The sequence below is a fragment of the Theropithecus gelada genome, chromosome 11 (genome assembly GCF_003255815.1).
Source record: "Theropithecus gelada isolate Dixy chromosome 11, Tgel_1.0, whole genome shotgun sequence".
In the NCBI taxonomy this organism is placed as follows: domain Eukaryota; kingdom Metazoa; phylum Chordata; class Mammalia; order Primates; family Cercopithecidae; genus Theropithecus; species Theropithecus gelada.
The window spans coordinates 126,717,866-126,734,297 of NC_037679.1; the positions used below are offsets into that span (position 1 = coordinate 126,717,866).

At 40.0% G+C, this 16,432-nt stretch overlaps 1 protein-coding gene and 1 pseudogene across 2 annotated transcripts in view; one reads left to right on the plus strand and one right to left on the minus strand.

The window, feature by feature from the left end:
- The window catches only part of PKP2 (plakophilin 2), a 109,188-nt gene that overhangs the window by 65,838 nt on the left and 26,918 nt on the right, over positions 1 to 16,432 (minus strand). For both annotated transcript variants that reach the window (XM_025403471.1, XM_025403470.1), the window contains exon 4: positions 14,320 to 14,455. In XM_025403471.1, the coding sequence (XP_025259256.1) occupies positions 14,320 to 14,455 (136 nt within the window). The remainder of the gene's footprint in view (positions 1 to 14,319; positions 14,456 to 16,432) is intronic.
- Positions 1,467 to 8,843, plus strand: LOC112634189 (annotated as a pseudogene).

The following is a 16,432-nucleotide window of genomic DNA, read 5'->3' on the forward strand; positions in this document are numbered from 1 at the left end:
ATAGGAACGCTTTTACACTGTTGTTGGGACTATAAACTAGTTCAACCATTGAGGAAGACAGTGTGGCGATTCCTCAAGGATCTAGAACTAGAAATACCATTTGACCCAGCCATCCCATTACTGGGTATATACCCAAAGGATTATAAATCATGCTGCTATAAAGACACATGCACACGTATGTTTATTGCGGCACTATTCACAATAGCAAAGACTTGGAACCAACCCAAATGTCTATCAGTGGCAGACTGGATTAAGAAAATGTGGCACACATACACTATGGAATACTATGCTGCCATAAAAAAGGATGAGTTCATGTCCTTTGTAGGGACATGGATGAAGCTGGAAACCATCATTCTGAGCAAACTATCGCAAGGACAGAAAACCAAACACCGCATGTTCTCACTGATAGGTGGGAATTGAACAGTGAGACCACTTGGACACAGGAAGGGGAATACCACACACCAGGGCCTGTTGTGTGGAGAGGGGAGAGAGGAGGGATAGCATTAGGAGATATACCTAATGTAAATGACGAGTTAACGGGTGCAGCACACCAACATGGCACTTGTATACACATGTAACAAACCTGTACATTGTGCACATGTACCCTAGAACTTAAAGTATGATAATAAAAAAAAACAAAAAAAAATTGTTATAAAAATTCATATGTCATTTAAAAAATGGAATAAGGCCAGGCGTGATTGCTCATGCCTATAATCCCAGCACTTTGGAAGGCTGAGGCAGGTTAGATCACTTGAGGTCAGGAGTTCAAGACCAGCCTGGCCTTAGTGAAACCAGGTCTCTACTAAAAATACAAAAAATTAGCCGGGCGTGCTGGTGCAAGCCTGTAATCCCAGCTACTGGGGAGGCTAAGGCAGAAGAATTGCTTGAATCCGGGAGGCAGAGGTTGCAGTGAGCTGAGATAGCGCCACTGCACTCCAGCCTGGGCGACAGAGCGAGACTCCATCTCAAAAAAAATAAAAAAAATAAAAATGGAATAAAACATCTATGCATTTCTACTTATAAACACAGGCAAAAAGAAAATGAGATTAGGGAATTTGGGAGAAGTGGCAAATGTATGAGTCATAAATAGGATCTGCCATTTTCTATGTTTTCAAATAACAAGCCTGTATTTGTGCATACTTTTAAAAACTGAAATAAAAATTTTCTTTTGTGGGGACAAAGAAAGCTACATATGCAATTTGATTGAAGATATGTAAATATATGCATTAAAAATTAGAGAACAAACCCAAAATGATAATGGTGAGATTATGGGTGCATTTTCTTTTATGTTTTTTAATTTCTCAAATTTCTTATCAAAAACTTGAATTTGTTTTATAATAAATTTTTCCAAGATATTTATGGCAGTAACTACTTCAATAATGAGATATGAAACAGGCATGAAAACAAGACCATGTTAAGAGGGGTCTTACCACTAAATAAGGGATTTATCTTTTATCCTGCAGGCAATGGGGGCAGTTATCGGAAAGGTCTCCCTGGGGTCCGTGAGGCATGAGACTATTAGGAATGGATAAGAATGGAGACAGGGATGTTAATCTGGAGACAGCTGGATTAACAGAAGATGGTGCTGGGACCAAGTCAGTAGCTCTGAGTAGGGAGGGAAAGATGTGGGTAGATTCCAGATACTTTTAAAAGTAGCATTAATAGGACTTGAAGACTGAGTGACTATGAGAGGTAAGTTAAAAAGAAGGTTCACCACATGTTCTCACTCATAGGCGGGAATTGAACAATGAGAACACTTGGACACAGGATGGGGAACATCACACACCCGGGCCTTTTATGGGGTAGGGGGAGCGGGGAGGGATAGCATTAGGAGATATACCTAATGTAAATGATGAGTTAACGGGTGCAGCACGCCAACATGGCACATGTATACATATGTAACAAACCTGCACGCTGTGCACATGTACCCCAGAACTTAAAGTATAATAATAATAAAAAAAAGATTCAAAGTATTCAAGTTTTGGTGTCAAATTACCTGGGTGAACTACCCTCCTACCGTTCACTGACAGGGAACAATATGCTTGGAGTTATTGCCTTGGGGCAGGCAGTGCACCATTATCTGATTGCATTATCAGGACAACTCTTGGTAGGGGAACTATTTCCACTTTATAGGTAAGAAAGCTGAAGCTCAGAGAAGTAAAATATCTTGCCCAAGGGCATCTATGTAATTAGGGTGCTGGGATTCAAATTCAGCTAGCAGTGACTCTTGAGAGTCATGATTAAGCCACCAATGTCCTGCCTCCCAGCCCAACAGGAAGAACAAGTTCAGAGGGAGGGTTGGAGAGTAGAGAAGAAAAGCAAAAGAAGATAATAGGTTCAGGCTGGCACTACGGCTCATGTCTGTAATCCTAGCACTTTGGGAGGCCAAGGTGGGAAGACTGCTTGAGCCCAGGAGTTCAAGACCAGCTTGGGCAATGCAGGGAGATCCCATCTGTATAATAAAAAATGTTTAAAAATTAGGTGGGCATAGTGGCATGCACTTGTAGTCTCAGCTACTTGGGAGGCTGAGACAGGAGGATTGCTTGAGCTCAGAAGGTCGAGGCTACAGTGTGCCATGATAGTGCCACTGCCCTGCAGCCTGGGCAACAGAGTAAGAACATGTCTGAAAAAAAAAAAAAAAGAGAGAGAGAGAGAGATCAACAGTGTAAAACACCAAAAATCCTAATCAAACAAACAAAATGAGGACTGAAAAGCTGCTACTGGTTTTAAAAGTATTATGATTTAAAATTTTGTTCTCTATGTCCAAATTATAATTTTCTTTCATACATACATTTAAAAACTATAGTACCATGTTTAATATAAGGATTTTTCAAATGTTCTTGGGTTATAACATTATAATTCTTAGGCTTTCTATGAAGCATATACATTTTTAGTTTTGCATATAATTTTCATGTTTTATCATTCTCAAAACCAGTCTTTGTTCTAGTTTTATCTCTGAGTAATGGTCAAGCCAGCAAACACAACTTCAATCCTATGTGTAAGCAAAATGATATTTTTAATCAAATTAGTAATTTAAGAGATAGTAGAAATCTAGCCCAACTTGGGCAACAGAATAAAAATTCCAGTAATTTGTAATATGAAATTGAAGCATACATAATGATGCCCAGTTTTTAAAAACTGGGAATAGGCCCTGGTGTGGCGGCTCATGCCTATAATGCCCAGCACTTTGAGAGGCCGAAGTGGGAAGACTACTTGAGCCCAGGGGTTTGTTGCCAGCCTGGGAACACAGGGAGACCCCATCTCTATGAAAAAAAAAAAATTAGCCAGGCATGGTGGTATGTGCCTGTGGCTCCAAGCTACTTGGGAGGCTAAGGTGGGAGGAATGACGCCCAGAGGTCAAGGCTGCAGTGAGCCATGATCACACCATGCACTCCAGCCTGGGCAACAGAACAAGACCCTGTCTCAAACAAACAAACAAAACTCCCCCAAAACCAGGGATAAACAAATATTTAAAGATTTAAAGATATTTAAATCTAAATATTAAAACAAGTATTTAAATACTTAAAGACAAATATTTAAAGATTTATCGCTGACTAGCTATTAAAGGATCAATATTTAGCCCCATTCCCTTCACCTATATGTATAAAGAAGGTTCATCACTAGCTAAATATCTTCTAAAATCCTTACTCATTCTTCCTATGGAGCAAATAGGCAAAGGGTCAGTGAGAAATACTCCATAATTACACAACTTTTGAAACAGAAAAGTCTAGATGTAGGGATAGGTCTTTTAAAGCAATATCTAACATACAGACATCGAGATGAAAAATATTGAGTTTGATCTCACAAGAATTTTAAAATCTTGCATGATGAAAGATACCATAAACAAAGTTAACAACAACAACAAAAATAGAGCAGGAGAAACTATCTGCCACATAAGTAACAACAGATTAATATGTGTAATAGGTAAAGAACTGTAAGTCATTACGAAAGAAACATATCTTAGTAGAAAAAATACACAATGGATTAAAAATGACAATTCACTGAAGAAATACAAAGTCAAAAACCACACCAAAAGGTGCTCAACTTCATGAATAATTAATGAATGCAAGTGAAAAAAAAAATCAGCAGAAGCTCTTTTGTGTGACCTTTCCTCAACCGAACTGCAAGGTTTACCAACCACCTGCTCTTTTCCCTCTGTGAAACCTCCTTAATTCTCAGAGTACTATCAAAGCTGGTAGGTTACTCTGTTTGAGCCTTTGCACTTCTATTTCTACCAGTTGAGTTACATGTTTACCAATAGTAATTTAGGTTTGTTTCCCAGTGTATTTATGTCAATTGTATTTGTTATAATTATGTAATTTACTCACCTATTCTATAAATGGATGGAATATAAGTATAGAAAGAGTACTTATTTCGCTGAAAATTAATCTGAATATTTTGGGAAGACTAGATGAAAGTGAAAAGCTTAAGAGAGCTCTGTAATTAGTGGTGGATAGAATTAATGTAAGAGACTAGGATTTGAACTCAGATGAATTAGTTCCATTAAGTTCTCATTCCACTTTAAACTTAAACTAAAAATGGCAGATGATCTATGATGGGCATAGTTTATGCATGCAAGATGACGACAAATTCTAGAAAAGTGTTTATCACTTTAAAAAATAATTTTCTCAATAACTTTTTTTGTGTGTTTGTATGACAGAGTCTCTTGCTGTTGTCCAGGCTGAAGTACACTGGCATGATCCTGGCTCACTGCAACTTCTGCCTCCTGGGTTCAAGCTATCCTCCTGCCTCAGCCTTCTGAGTAGCTGGGACTACAGGTGCGTGTCACCACGCCAGTTAATTCTTGTATTTTTAGTACAGATGGGGTTTCGCCATGGTGGCCAGGCTGGTCTTGAACTTCTGACCTCAGGTGATGTGCCTGCCTTGGCCTCCCAAAGTGCAGGGATTACAGGTATGAGACACTGCACCTGGCCCTCAATAACTCTTTGGACAACTACTAGTCTTGATTTCAAAATATAAGAAAATTTCTATGATAATGAAATGCCTATTTTTGCTTCTCAGATTAACAAAAACAAACAAAAGAATAATACCTTGTGGTAGTAATGGTACATGGAAATGAACACTCTGATAAAATGTTGATGGGAGTGTAAACTTGTACAGTTTTTCGGAGGACTTATTGGGGAGTTATTTATCAAAATTAAAAATGACTCGATAGTAATTAACAACTCAACTTACCTACTGCCTGAAACAAAAATTGGACAAAGCATACAATGGTTTCAATAACTGAATATTAGTAAATGATGGATAGCGATCCCTTAGATATCACTGCCTTGGGAGAGTTCCCAGGCTACGGGGCAGCGAGAGAAAACTTAAGTGAAACTCAATAGAGTTGAGGGCACAGAGCTCAGAGTCTGAGAAGACCAAAGGGGCGAATTTGTTCGGAAAAGAGTACCACAGAGAAAAGAGCCGAACAGAAAGGGAGCTCCTGAGATCTGCAGAGGACCTGCCCGCTAGTATTCAGTAGAGTATTAATTAGTGCACATGGTATGAGGAAACTGTCTGAGGCCAGGGAAATAATCATCCAAAAGGATTTAAGGGAACAGCTCCCCATGTTCACACAGGCCTAGGAACAATGACTATTTTTGTCAGCCAGCCAGAAAAATCTCAAAAATTCCTGCTACATTAGGTAGAGTTCTCAGAAGTGTCTTGCCTTAAGAAGTAGGGATTAATGATCTCTAGAATAAATGCTGCTCTGGTTCCACTTAACGAATCTTAAAAGTAGAATTTGAGTGCAAGGAGAGGGAAAGCATTAGGACAAATACCTAATGCATGCGGGGCTTAAAACCTAGATGATGGGTTGATAATGCAGCAAACCACCATGGCACATGTATACCTATGTAACAAACCTGCACACTGCACATGTATCCCAGAGCTTAAAGTAAAATTTTTTTAAAAAGTAGAATTTGGTCTGGGTGTGGTGGCTCAGGCCTGTAATACCACCACTTTGGGAAGCCAAGGTGGGTGGATCATGAGGTCAGGAGTTTGAGACCAGCCCGGCCAGCATGGTGAAACCCCATCTCTACTAAAAATACAAAAATTAGCCCAGCATGGTGGCGCGCGCCTGTAATCCCAGCTACTTGGGAGGCTGAGGCATGAGAATCGCTTGAACCCGGGAGGTGGAGGTTGCAGTGAGCCGAGATCACACCACTGCACTCCAGCCTCTGGGACAGAGCAAGACTCCATCTCAACACAAACAAACAAACAAAGAAGAATTTGAAAGGATCAAACTGTTTCCAAGTACCTTAACTGCACCCAGAACAAAGCTCAATGACCCATAATGTGGAGAAAAGCCAATCAATCAAAAGCTACCTAGAATAGACACAGATGTTAGAATTAGCAGACAAGAACATTAAGGTAGCAATTTTATCTGTCTTCCACATGTTCAAAAGTCTTGAGCAAAGATGGAACATGTTAAATAGAAACACGTAAGCCATAAAAATACTGAAATCTAACTTTTAGAGATGAAAACTACAATGAAGAAAAAATACACTGAATAAGATTAATGGCATATTAAACACCTATTAATGTATTAATGGCATATTAAACACATATTAATGTATTAATGGCATATTAAACACATATTAAGAGATTAGCAAACTTACAGCATAGGAATTGAACTTGTCTAAAAACACAGAGAAAGAAGACTAAAAAAGAAAGACCTAAAGAAGCCTAATATGTATGTGATCGTAGTTCCCACAGGAGGAATAGAAAAAATGTGACATTTTTCTAATTTGATGAAAAGTAGAAACTCACAAATCTGTGAAGCTCAGTGAACTCCCAAGCACAAAAAACTAAGAGAAACTACACTAAGGCACATGTGACCAAACTGATCAACACCAGTAAGAAAGAGAAAATCTTAAAAGCAGCCAGAGGGGGTTGGAAGAGACACATGTATGGAGGAAGAAAGATAAGGATGACAGGAGATTTCTTGTCTAAAACAATGCAAGTGATGCAAGTGAGAAGACAGTGGAGCAACTTTCTTTCTTTCTTTGAGACAGAGACAGGCTGTCACCCAGGCTGGAGTTGCAGTGGTACGATCTCAGCTGACTGCAACCTTCGCCTCCTGGGTTCAAGTGATTCTCCTGCCTCAGCCTCCTAAGTAGCTGGGATTACAGGCACCCGCCACCATACCTGGCTAAGTTTGTATTTTTAGTAGAGACAGGGTTTTACCATGTTGCCCAGGCCGGTCTTGAACTCCTGGCCTCAAGTGATCTGCCCGCCTCAGTCCTCCAAAGGGCTAGGGTTACAGGCGTTAGCCACCGCACTGTGGCCAACTTTCAGTACTAATATTTAGAAATGGTCAACCTAGAATTCTAAAGCCAGTGAAAATACCTTTCAAAAGCAAAGATGAAATTCTTTTCCAGACATAAAAAAGCTGAAATAATGCAGGTTTGCTGGTGATGAACTAAAATATTTTTTAAAAATTCTTCAGGCCGGGCGCAGTGGCTCACGCCTGTAATCTCAGCACTTTGGGAGGCCGAGGTGGGCGGATCACGAGGTCAGGAGATCGAGACCGTCCTGGCTAACACGGTGAAACCCCGTCTCTACTAAAAATACAAAAAATTAGCCAGGCGTGGTGGCGGCGCCTGTAGTCCCAGCTACTCAGGAGGCTGAGGCAGGAGAACGGCGTAAACCCGGGAGGCGGAGCTTGCAGTGAGCCTAGATCGTGCCACTGCACTCCAGCCTGGGCCACAGAGCCAGACTGCATCTCAAAAAAACAAAACAAAACAAAAATTCTTCAAGTAGGCCAGGTGCAGTGGCTCACACCTGTAATTCCAGTACTTTGGGAGGCCAAGGTGGGTGGATCACCTGAAGTCGGGAGTCTGAGACCATCCTGACCAACACAGAGAAACCCTGTCTCTACTAAAAATACAAAATTAGCCAGGCATGGTGACACATGCCTGTAATCCCAGCTACTCAGGAGGCTGGGGCAGGAGAATCACTTAAACCTGGGAGGCGGATGTTGTGGTGAGCCAAGATCGCACCATTGCACTCCAGCCTGGACAACAAGAGTGAAACTCTGTCTCAAAAAAAAAAAAGAAAAAAGAAAGAAAAGAAAAGAAAATTCTTTAGGTAGTCTGGGCATGGTGGCTCATACCTATAATCCCTGTACTTTGGGAGATAGATCACTTGAGGAGGACCCAAGTGGATCACTTTGAGAGGCGGGTGGATCACTTGAGGTCAGGAGTGAAAGACCAGCCTGGTCAACATGGCAAAACCCTATCTCTACTAAAAATACACAAATTAGCCAGGCCACGTAGTGCCCACCTGTAATTCCAACTACTCAGGAGGCTGAGTCAGGAGAATTGCATGAACGCGAAAGGTGGAGGTTGCAGTGAGCCAAGATCACGCCACTGCACTCCAGCCTGGGCGACAGAGCGAGACTCCATCTCGTAAATAAATAAATAAATAAATAAATAAATATTCTTGCTTCACCATCTTGGATCCTGGGGATGCCTGCTAGGAACAGGACTTCTAAAAGGAAATACGTCTGGAAAGCAGGCTGTAGTCCAAAGCCATTTTTGCTGGCTATAAGTGGGGTCTCCAGAACCAAAGGGAACACATCTCTTCTTAAAATTAAAGGTGTTTATGCCCGAGAGGAAACAGAATTCTATTTGGGCAAGAGATGTCCTTATGTATACAAAGCAAAGAACAACATGGTGACTCCTGGCGGCAAACCAAACAAAACCAGAGTGATCTGGGGAAAGGTAACTTGGGCCCACGAAAACAGTGGCATGGTTTGTGCCAAATTCTGAAGCGGTCTTCCTGCTAGAGCTATTGGACACAGAGTCCAAGTGATGCTGTACCCCTCAAGGATTTAAACTAATGAAACAATAATAAATAAAAGTGGGTTTGTAAAAAACAAAACAAAACAAAATTTTAGGTAAAGGTAAATGATCACAGTATCTACACAAACAGATAAAGAGCACTGGGGCAACTTAGATCAAATGGACAAATCCCTTGAAAGACACAAACTACCAAAGCTCACTAAAAAAGCAACAGATAGCCCAAATAGCCCCGCAGCTGTTAAAGAAGCTGAATTTGTAGCTAAGCCTTCTACACATGAAAAACTTCAGGCTGAGATGGCTTCACTGCTGAAGTCTACCAAACATTTAAGGAAGAGATAATACCATTTCTAACCAAACTCTTTCAAAAAACTGAAAAGAAGGGAATACTTCCTAGTTAATTCTATGAGACTAGTATTACCCTCAACTCAGAATCAAAGACACTAAAAGTACAGATCATGTCTTTTATACATACAGACATAAAATTTCTTAACAAGATTTTAGCAAATCTAGTCATAAAACCTACAAAGTGATAGTACATCATAACCAGGTGGGGTTTATGAATGGAATAACATTTCAAAATCAATCAAGGTAATTTACCATAATGGCAAAATTAAAAACCCTAAAAATATTTCAATAAATGCATAAAAAGCATCTGACAAAATCCAACATCCATTTGTGATTCAAAAACTCCATTAAAGCAGGAGTAGAAGGGAAGTTCTTCAATTTGATATGGTCATTTATAAAAAACCTACAGGGTTGGGCGCGGTGGCTCATGCCTGTAATCCCAGCACTTTGGGAGACTGAGGCGGGCGGATCACGAGGTCAGGAGATCGACACCATCCTGGTTAACACGGTGAAACCCCATCTCTACCAAAAATACAAAAAAAAAAAAATTAGCTGGGCATGGTGGCGGGCGCCTGTAGTCCCAGCCACTCAGGAGGCTGATGCAGGAGAATGGCGTGAACCCGGGAGGCGGAGTATGCAGTGAGCTGAGATCGCACCACTGCACTCCAGCATGGGCGACAGAGCGAGACTCTGTCTCAAAAACAAACAAACAAACAAACAAAAAAAACCCTACAGGTAGCATAATATTTAAGGGTGAAAGAAAGATTGAATACTTTTGCCCTGAGATCAGAAACAGGATAATATGCCTACGCTCACCATTTCTTTTCAAGATTGTAGGAGAGGTTCTAGCCAGTACTCTCTCTCCATATATATATATACACACACACACACAAAAATATATATATTACATATATATTATCTATTCTATATACTAGCAATGAACAACCAAAAATATAAATTAAAAAGTATCATTTATAATAGCAGCTGGAAATATGATAAACTTATGGATAAATCTAAGAAAAGACATGAAAGACCTCTACAGTAAAAATTATAAAACTCTGCTGAGAAAAACTGAAGACCTAAATAAATGTTAAGATGTACCATGGTCATGGGTCACAAGACTCAATATTGTTAAGATGTCAATTTTCTCCTTATTGATCTACAGATTCAGTGCAATCTCTAACAAAATCCCAGCAATTATTTTTTAAGAAATTGACAAGCTAATCAGCTTCAGATGGAACTGCTGAAGATGTAGAATAGCCAAAACTTTGAAAAAGAATAAAATGGAAAGACTAACATTACCTAATTTCAAGACTTACAAAACAATAGTAATCAAGACAGTGTGGAATTTGAAAAAGACAGACAAATAGTCTTCACCTTTGCTGAAGACTAATTACGCTGGGATTATTACCTAACGTGTCTGTTTCTCTGAATCAGATGATGAGAAGTTGGCCCCTTTCTGGGTGAAGGCTTTTTGAAAGTAAGACGTGGTTGACTTGAGTCATATTTATTTGCACTAGGACGTAAGCATGTTTCACATCCCCAGTTTTACATAGTATCCTCAAAAAATCAATTTTCTCAAAATTCATTTAGGAAATAATACTTGGGAATAGTAAACATTCAAAAATAATCTTACAGGTCGGGTGTGATGGCTCACACCTGTAATCCCGGCACTTTGGGAGGCTGAGGTGAGCGGATCACTTGAGGTCAGGAATTGGAGACCAACCTGGCCAACATAGTGAAACCCTGTCTCTACTAAAAATACAAAAATTAGCTGGGTGTGGTGGCAGGTGCCTATAATCCCAGCTATTCAGGAGGCTGAGGCAGGAGAATCACTTGAACCCAGGAGGTGGAGGTTGCAGAGAGCCAAGATTACGCCAGCCGGGGTGACAGAGCAAGACTCCATCTCAGACAAAAAAAAAAAAAAAAGTCAGCTGGGTACAGTGGCTCACACCTGTAAATTCCAGCACTTTGGGAGGCCGAGGGAGACAGATCACTTGAGGCAAGAAATTCAAGACCAGCCTGGCCAACATGATGAAACCTCGACTCTACTAAAAAAATACAAAAATTGCCATGCGTGGTGACACATGCCTATAATCCCAGCTACCTGGGAGGCAGAGGCAGGAGAATGGCTTGAACCCGGGAGGCAGAGGCTGCAGTGAGCCAAGATTGTACCACTGCATTCCAGTCTGGGAAACAGAGTGACTCCGTCTCAAAAAAAAAAAAAAAAAAAAGACAAACAGATCAATAGAACAGAATACACAGTCCAGAAATAGACGCACACATATTTAATCAATTCCTTTTCAGCAAAGATACAAAGACAATTCAGTAGTGAAACAAAAGTCGTTGCAACAAATGACACCTGAACAATTAAATTTACATATATCAAAAAAAGGAACTTCAGTCCACATATTACAATATATAAAAAATTAACCACAAATGGACCATAGAACAACTACAAAATATAACATTTACAACATTTCTAGAATAAAATATAGATTATCTTCTAACCTTTGAATAGGGAACGATTTCTTGGATACACAGGAATCTCATTAAATCTCATTAAAATGAAAAACTATTAGGAGAATGAAAAAACAAAGCGCAACTGGGAGAAAATATTTCCATATATATCTGGAAAAGGTCTTGTGTATAGAAAATATTCAAAAATTGTCAAAATTCAGTAATAAGAAAACAAAACACAAAAAAATGGGCAAAAGAATTGAATACACATTTCACCGAAGAAGACATATAAGTGGCAAATAAGCACATAAAGAGATGTTCTGGCTAGGTGTGGTGGCTCATGCCTGTAATCCTATCACTTTGGGAGGCCAAGGTAGCCGGCTCCTTTGAACTCGGGAGTTGGAGACCAATTTGGGCAGCATGGTGAAACCCCGTTTCTACAAAAAATACAAAAATCAGCAAGGTGTGGTAGTGCACCGGTAGGCCCAGCTACTTGGCAGGCTGAGGTGGGAGGATCACTTGAGCCCGAGAGGTGGAGGTTGCAGTGAGCCTAGATTGTGACACTGCACTCCAGCCTGGGCAACAGAGGCAGATCCTATCTCAAAAAAAAAAAAAAAAAAAAGTTCAACCCCTTTGTCATTGGGGAAATGCAAATTAAAATCACAATAAAACACCTCTACAAACTTACAGACTAACATTAAGGCTCACTATATCAAATGTTAAGATAAGGAGGAACTGGAACTCTCATAAATTGCAAGTGGGAATGTGAAATGGCACAGCTGCTTTGTAAAATGGTTTCACAGTTTCTTAAAAAGTCAAACATACACCTATCATACCATCCAGGCATTTACGCCTACGTATTTACTCAAGAGAAATGAAATCATATGTCTACATGAAGTCTTGTACACAAATGTTCACGGTAGCTTTATTTGTAATAGCCAAAACTTCTGACACACACGACATGGGTAAATCTCAAAAGACTTACTCTGAGTAAAAGAATTCAAACCAAAAAAAGCTTATATTCTATATGATTCCATTTATACAAAATTCTAGAAAATTCAATCTAATCTATAGTGACAGAAACCAGATCACGACTGGGCATGGTGGCTCATGCCTGTAACCCCAGAACTTTGGGAGGTCGAGGAAGGGAATTGCTTGAGCCCAGGTGTTCCAGACCAGCCTGGGGGCAACATAGTGAGACCCCCATCTCTACAAAAAATACAAAAACTAGCTGGGCATGGTTGTGTGCACCTACAGTGCCAGCTACTCAGGAGACTGGGGTAGGAGGATTGCTTGAGCCCAGAAAGTTGAGGCTTCAGTGAGCTGTGATCGCACCACTGCTCTCCAGCCTAAGTGACACAGTCAGATCCTGTTTCAAAAAATAGAAAGCATATCATTCATTGGTTGTTTTGGGAGGCTGTTAGTAGGTTAGGGGCAGGTGGGATATATGGATTACAGAGGGGCACAAGAAAACACTGGAGGTAATGGATGTGTTTGTTATCTTGATTGTGATGATGGTTTTATAGTGTCAAAACATGTCAAAACTATGTCAGATTGTACCTCAATAAGGTTGTTAAAAAATGAATCAACAAAACTGATACATTTAACAACAGTAATCTATGCAGCATCTTGAAAGAATGAGGTAAGATTAATATATATTGAAGATTTCCAAGATATAGTGTGAAAAAATAAAGTACTGTAAGTAGTAAGTTATCATTTATTATTTCATGTTTTAAAAAGGATACTCAATCAACTGTTTCAACAATTGTTTCTATGTGTATAAAATATCTCTGGAAAGACAAAAAAAATTGATATATGTGTTTGTGTGTAAGAAAGACTGAAAGAGAACAGAGAGAATATATAGGCTGGAGTTTAGAGTAGAAGAGACTTACTTTTCACCGAATACCTTTTTGAGCTGTGATTCCTTCTCCCTCATGAATGTATCACTTTTTATTTCTTTTCTTTTTTTTATTTTTATATCACTTTTTAAAACAAATATAAAATAACCTATTGATTCCATCTCTGAGGATCTGTCCTACAGGAACAAAGAGTCAAACGACATATGCACAAAGCAATTCATTGAACAATTGTTACAAATGTTAATGGAATCATTGAATGAAAAAAAGTTGCAAAACACTGGCCGCTGGGGAGGGTTCTAAATGGAGAGGTTGGGGAGACAGGAAAAGAAAGGGGAAGTTTGCGTAGGGACTTACTTTCTGCATTTCCGATTTGCAGGAAATATTTTTGGTAATGAGTGGCTGTTTCCTTTTAAAGTAAAAGACCTCAATGAAATTTTTGTTTGTTTATTTTTCCTTTTTTAAGATGAGTCTCACTCTGTCGTCCAGGTTGGAGTGCCATGGTGCAATCTTTGCTCACTGCAGCCTCCGCTTCCTGGGTTCAAACGATTCTCCTGCCTCAGCCTCCAGAGTAGCTGGGATTACAGGCACCTGCCACCACACCCAACTAATTTTTGTATTTTCAGTAGAGATGGGGGTTTCACCATGTTGGCCAGGTTGGTCTGAAACTCCTGACCTCATGATTCACCTGCCTCGGCCTCCCAAAGTGCTGGGATTCTAGGCATAAGCCACTGCGCCCAGTCTCGATTTTTAAAAATTTAAATAAAGTACTGGTTTCAGTGTGCAAGGTCATCATAATAGAAGTGAAAGTGTGTTGCGTTTTGCAATGGACTGAAGATGACACTCACCCTCTTCCGAGCTTCAGACTTCTGGAAGCACTCATGCTGTATGAAAGTGGCTGCAGCAGAAATCCTGGACAGCGGTATGTGGTCTGCATCGAGCATACTCACTGCTCGCTCCAGAGTCATCTCCATGTCTGCATTCCTAGACAAACAGGCACAGATTCAGCCAGATTCCAAACCTCCCACCTCCTGCCTACCGACCTGGTCTTCCACAGATGACTCAGCTAATACTGGGAAGCACTAGAACATCTGAACCTTGGCTTTTCTTCAGCCAAAAGAAAAATCAGCACCCAAGATTGGAAGGCAGAGGGACTACTGGCTAGAAATTCTCCAGCTCTGATCAGACGGGAGAATTGGATGATGTCATTCGATTGAATTATACCATATACCAAAGAAAGAAGCTGAACTTTTAAAAAGAAATATGACGCTGAGGTGGGTAGATCATTTGAGGTGAGGAGTTCAAGACCAGCCTGGCCAACAGGGTAAAACCCCATCTCTACTAAAAATACAAAAAATTAGCTGGGTGTGGTGGTGGTATACAACCGTAATCTCAGGAGGCTGAGGCAGGAGAATCACTTGAACCAGAGGTGGACATTTCAGTGAGCAGAGATAGTGCCAATTTACTCCAGCCTAGGCAAAAGAATGAGACTCCGTCTCAAAAAAAAAAAAAAAAAAGGAAAAAAGATAAATATGTATCCTATGATTCTTACATCTTTAAAAGCAACTTTAAAGGCACAGTAAGACTTTTAAAATAATTCAAAAGAAATCTGTTTACAGAAATTAAAGATTATTTCTAGGCTGGGCACGGTGGCTCACATCTATAATCCCCGCACTTTTGGAGGCCGAGGCAGGAGGAATGCTTGAGTCTAGGAGTTCAAGACCAGTCCTGGCAACATAGTGAGACCCTGTCTCTACAAAAAAACAAACAAAAAACCCAAAATCAGCTGGGTGTGGTGGCATGTATCTATAGACCGAGCTACTTGGAAGGCTGAGGTGGGAGGATCGCTTGAGCCTGGGAGGTCAAGGCTGCAGTGAGCCTCGGTGACGCCACTGCATGGCGCTCCAGCCTGAGCAATAGAGCAAAACTCTGTTTCAAAAACAAACAAACAAACAAACACACAAAATAATGACTAAAGACACGCTTAAAAGTAATATAGGGCTGTTCTTTGGCTTCAAAGAGGGTTATACCAGACTCATTCCAGGTAATAAAGACACTGGAGACATCCTGAGAAGGAGTTTTCCAATATCTACTAGCAAGTACAGTGAGTAAATACTCTTTTCTATTAGGCTAACCCATGAATACATGCACATGTGTACAGGTGTGAGTGTGTGCAGCGTTGTGAAGGGTGTGCCTGTGTGTGGGTGGGTGTGGTGCAGGTGGGGCGATAAGGAGTAATGTGCCTCATGACTAAAAACTAATACCCCCTGCTTCTGAAACACATGTTCAAACACAGAAGGGTTACCTCATAAGTATAAAGGGTATTAAAAGTGAAGCAGAAAATTGCTGGCATCTATACTGAGAATTATATAATGATCTCATATTTTTAATGTGCCTCACACGAGTCAATTATAATTGGTAAAAAAAAAAAAAAAAAAAAAAGAGCAGGCTATTACCATTAAAACTAGAATTTGAGTCACTTTTATCTAATATTTTTATCTAATATACACACACCTTTTAAAGGAGAGGGAAATATTTTACATTCATGGACTCTGAGGCCTTTACAGAGAAGTCAAAACTCTGTAAGTCTAGTCTCAAGCTCAGTGGCAAAGTCTTTACCAGCCATCACGGGTGTATTAACTGATGAAAAATCATTCGTAAGAATAGCCTTCTGTTATGCAGCTTTTTAAAAAAAAAAAAAAAAAAAAAAGATTGAGCCATTAATCCATCTCATAAGCCATACATGACTCAGGGAAGTTTGAATTTCCCATCTCTAACACCCACAAATAATTCCATTACTCTAATCCTTTATTTTCCTGAACATGATTCACCTAGAAGCTCTGTGTTCACACTTAGGCAATCCAATGCGATTTCACTTTATCACTAAAAAAATTCCTAAACTAAGTGAAGACTTCCTCAGCAAGGTTTACTACAGCTGTCAGGGGGTCAACTTTCTGTCTG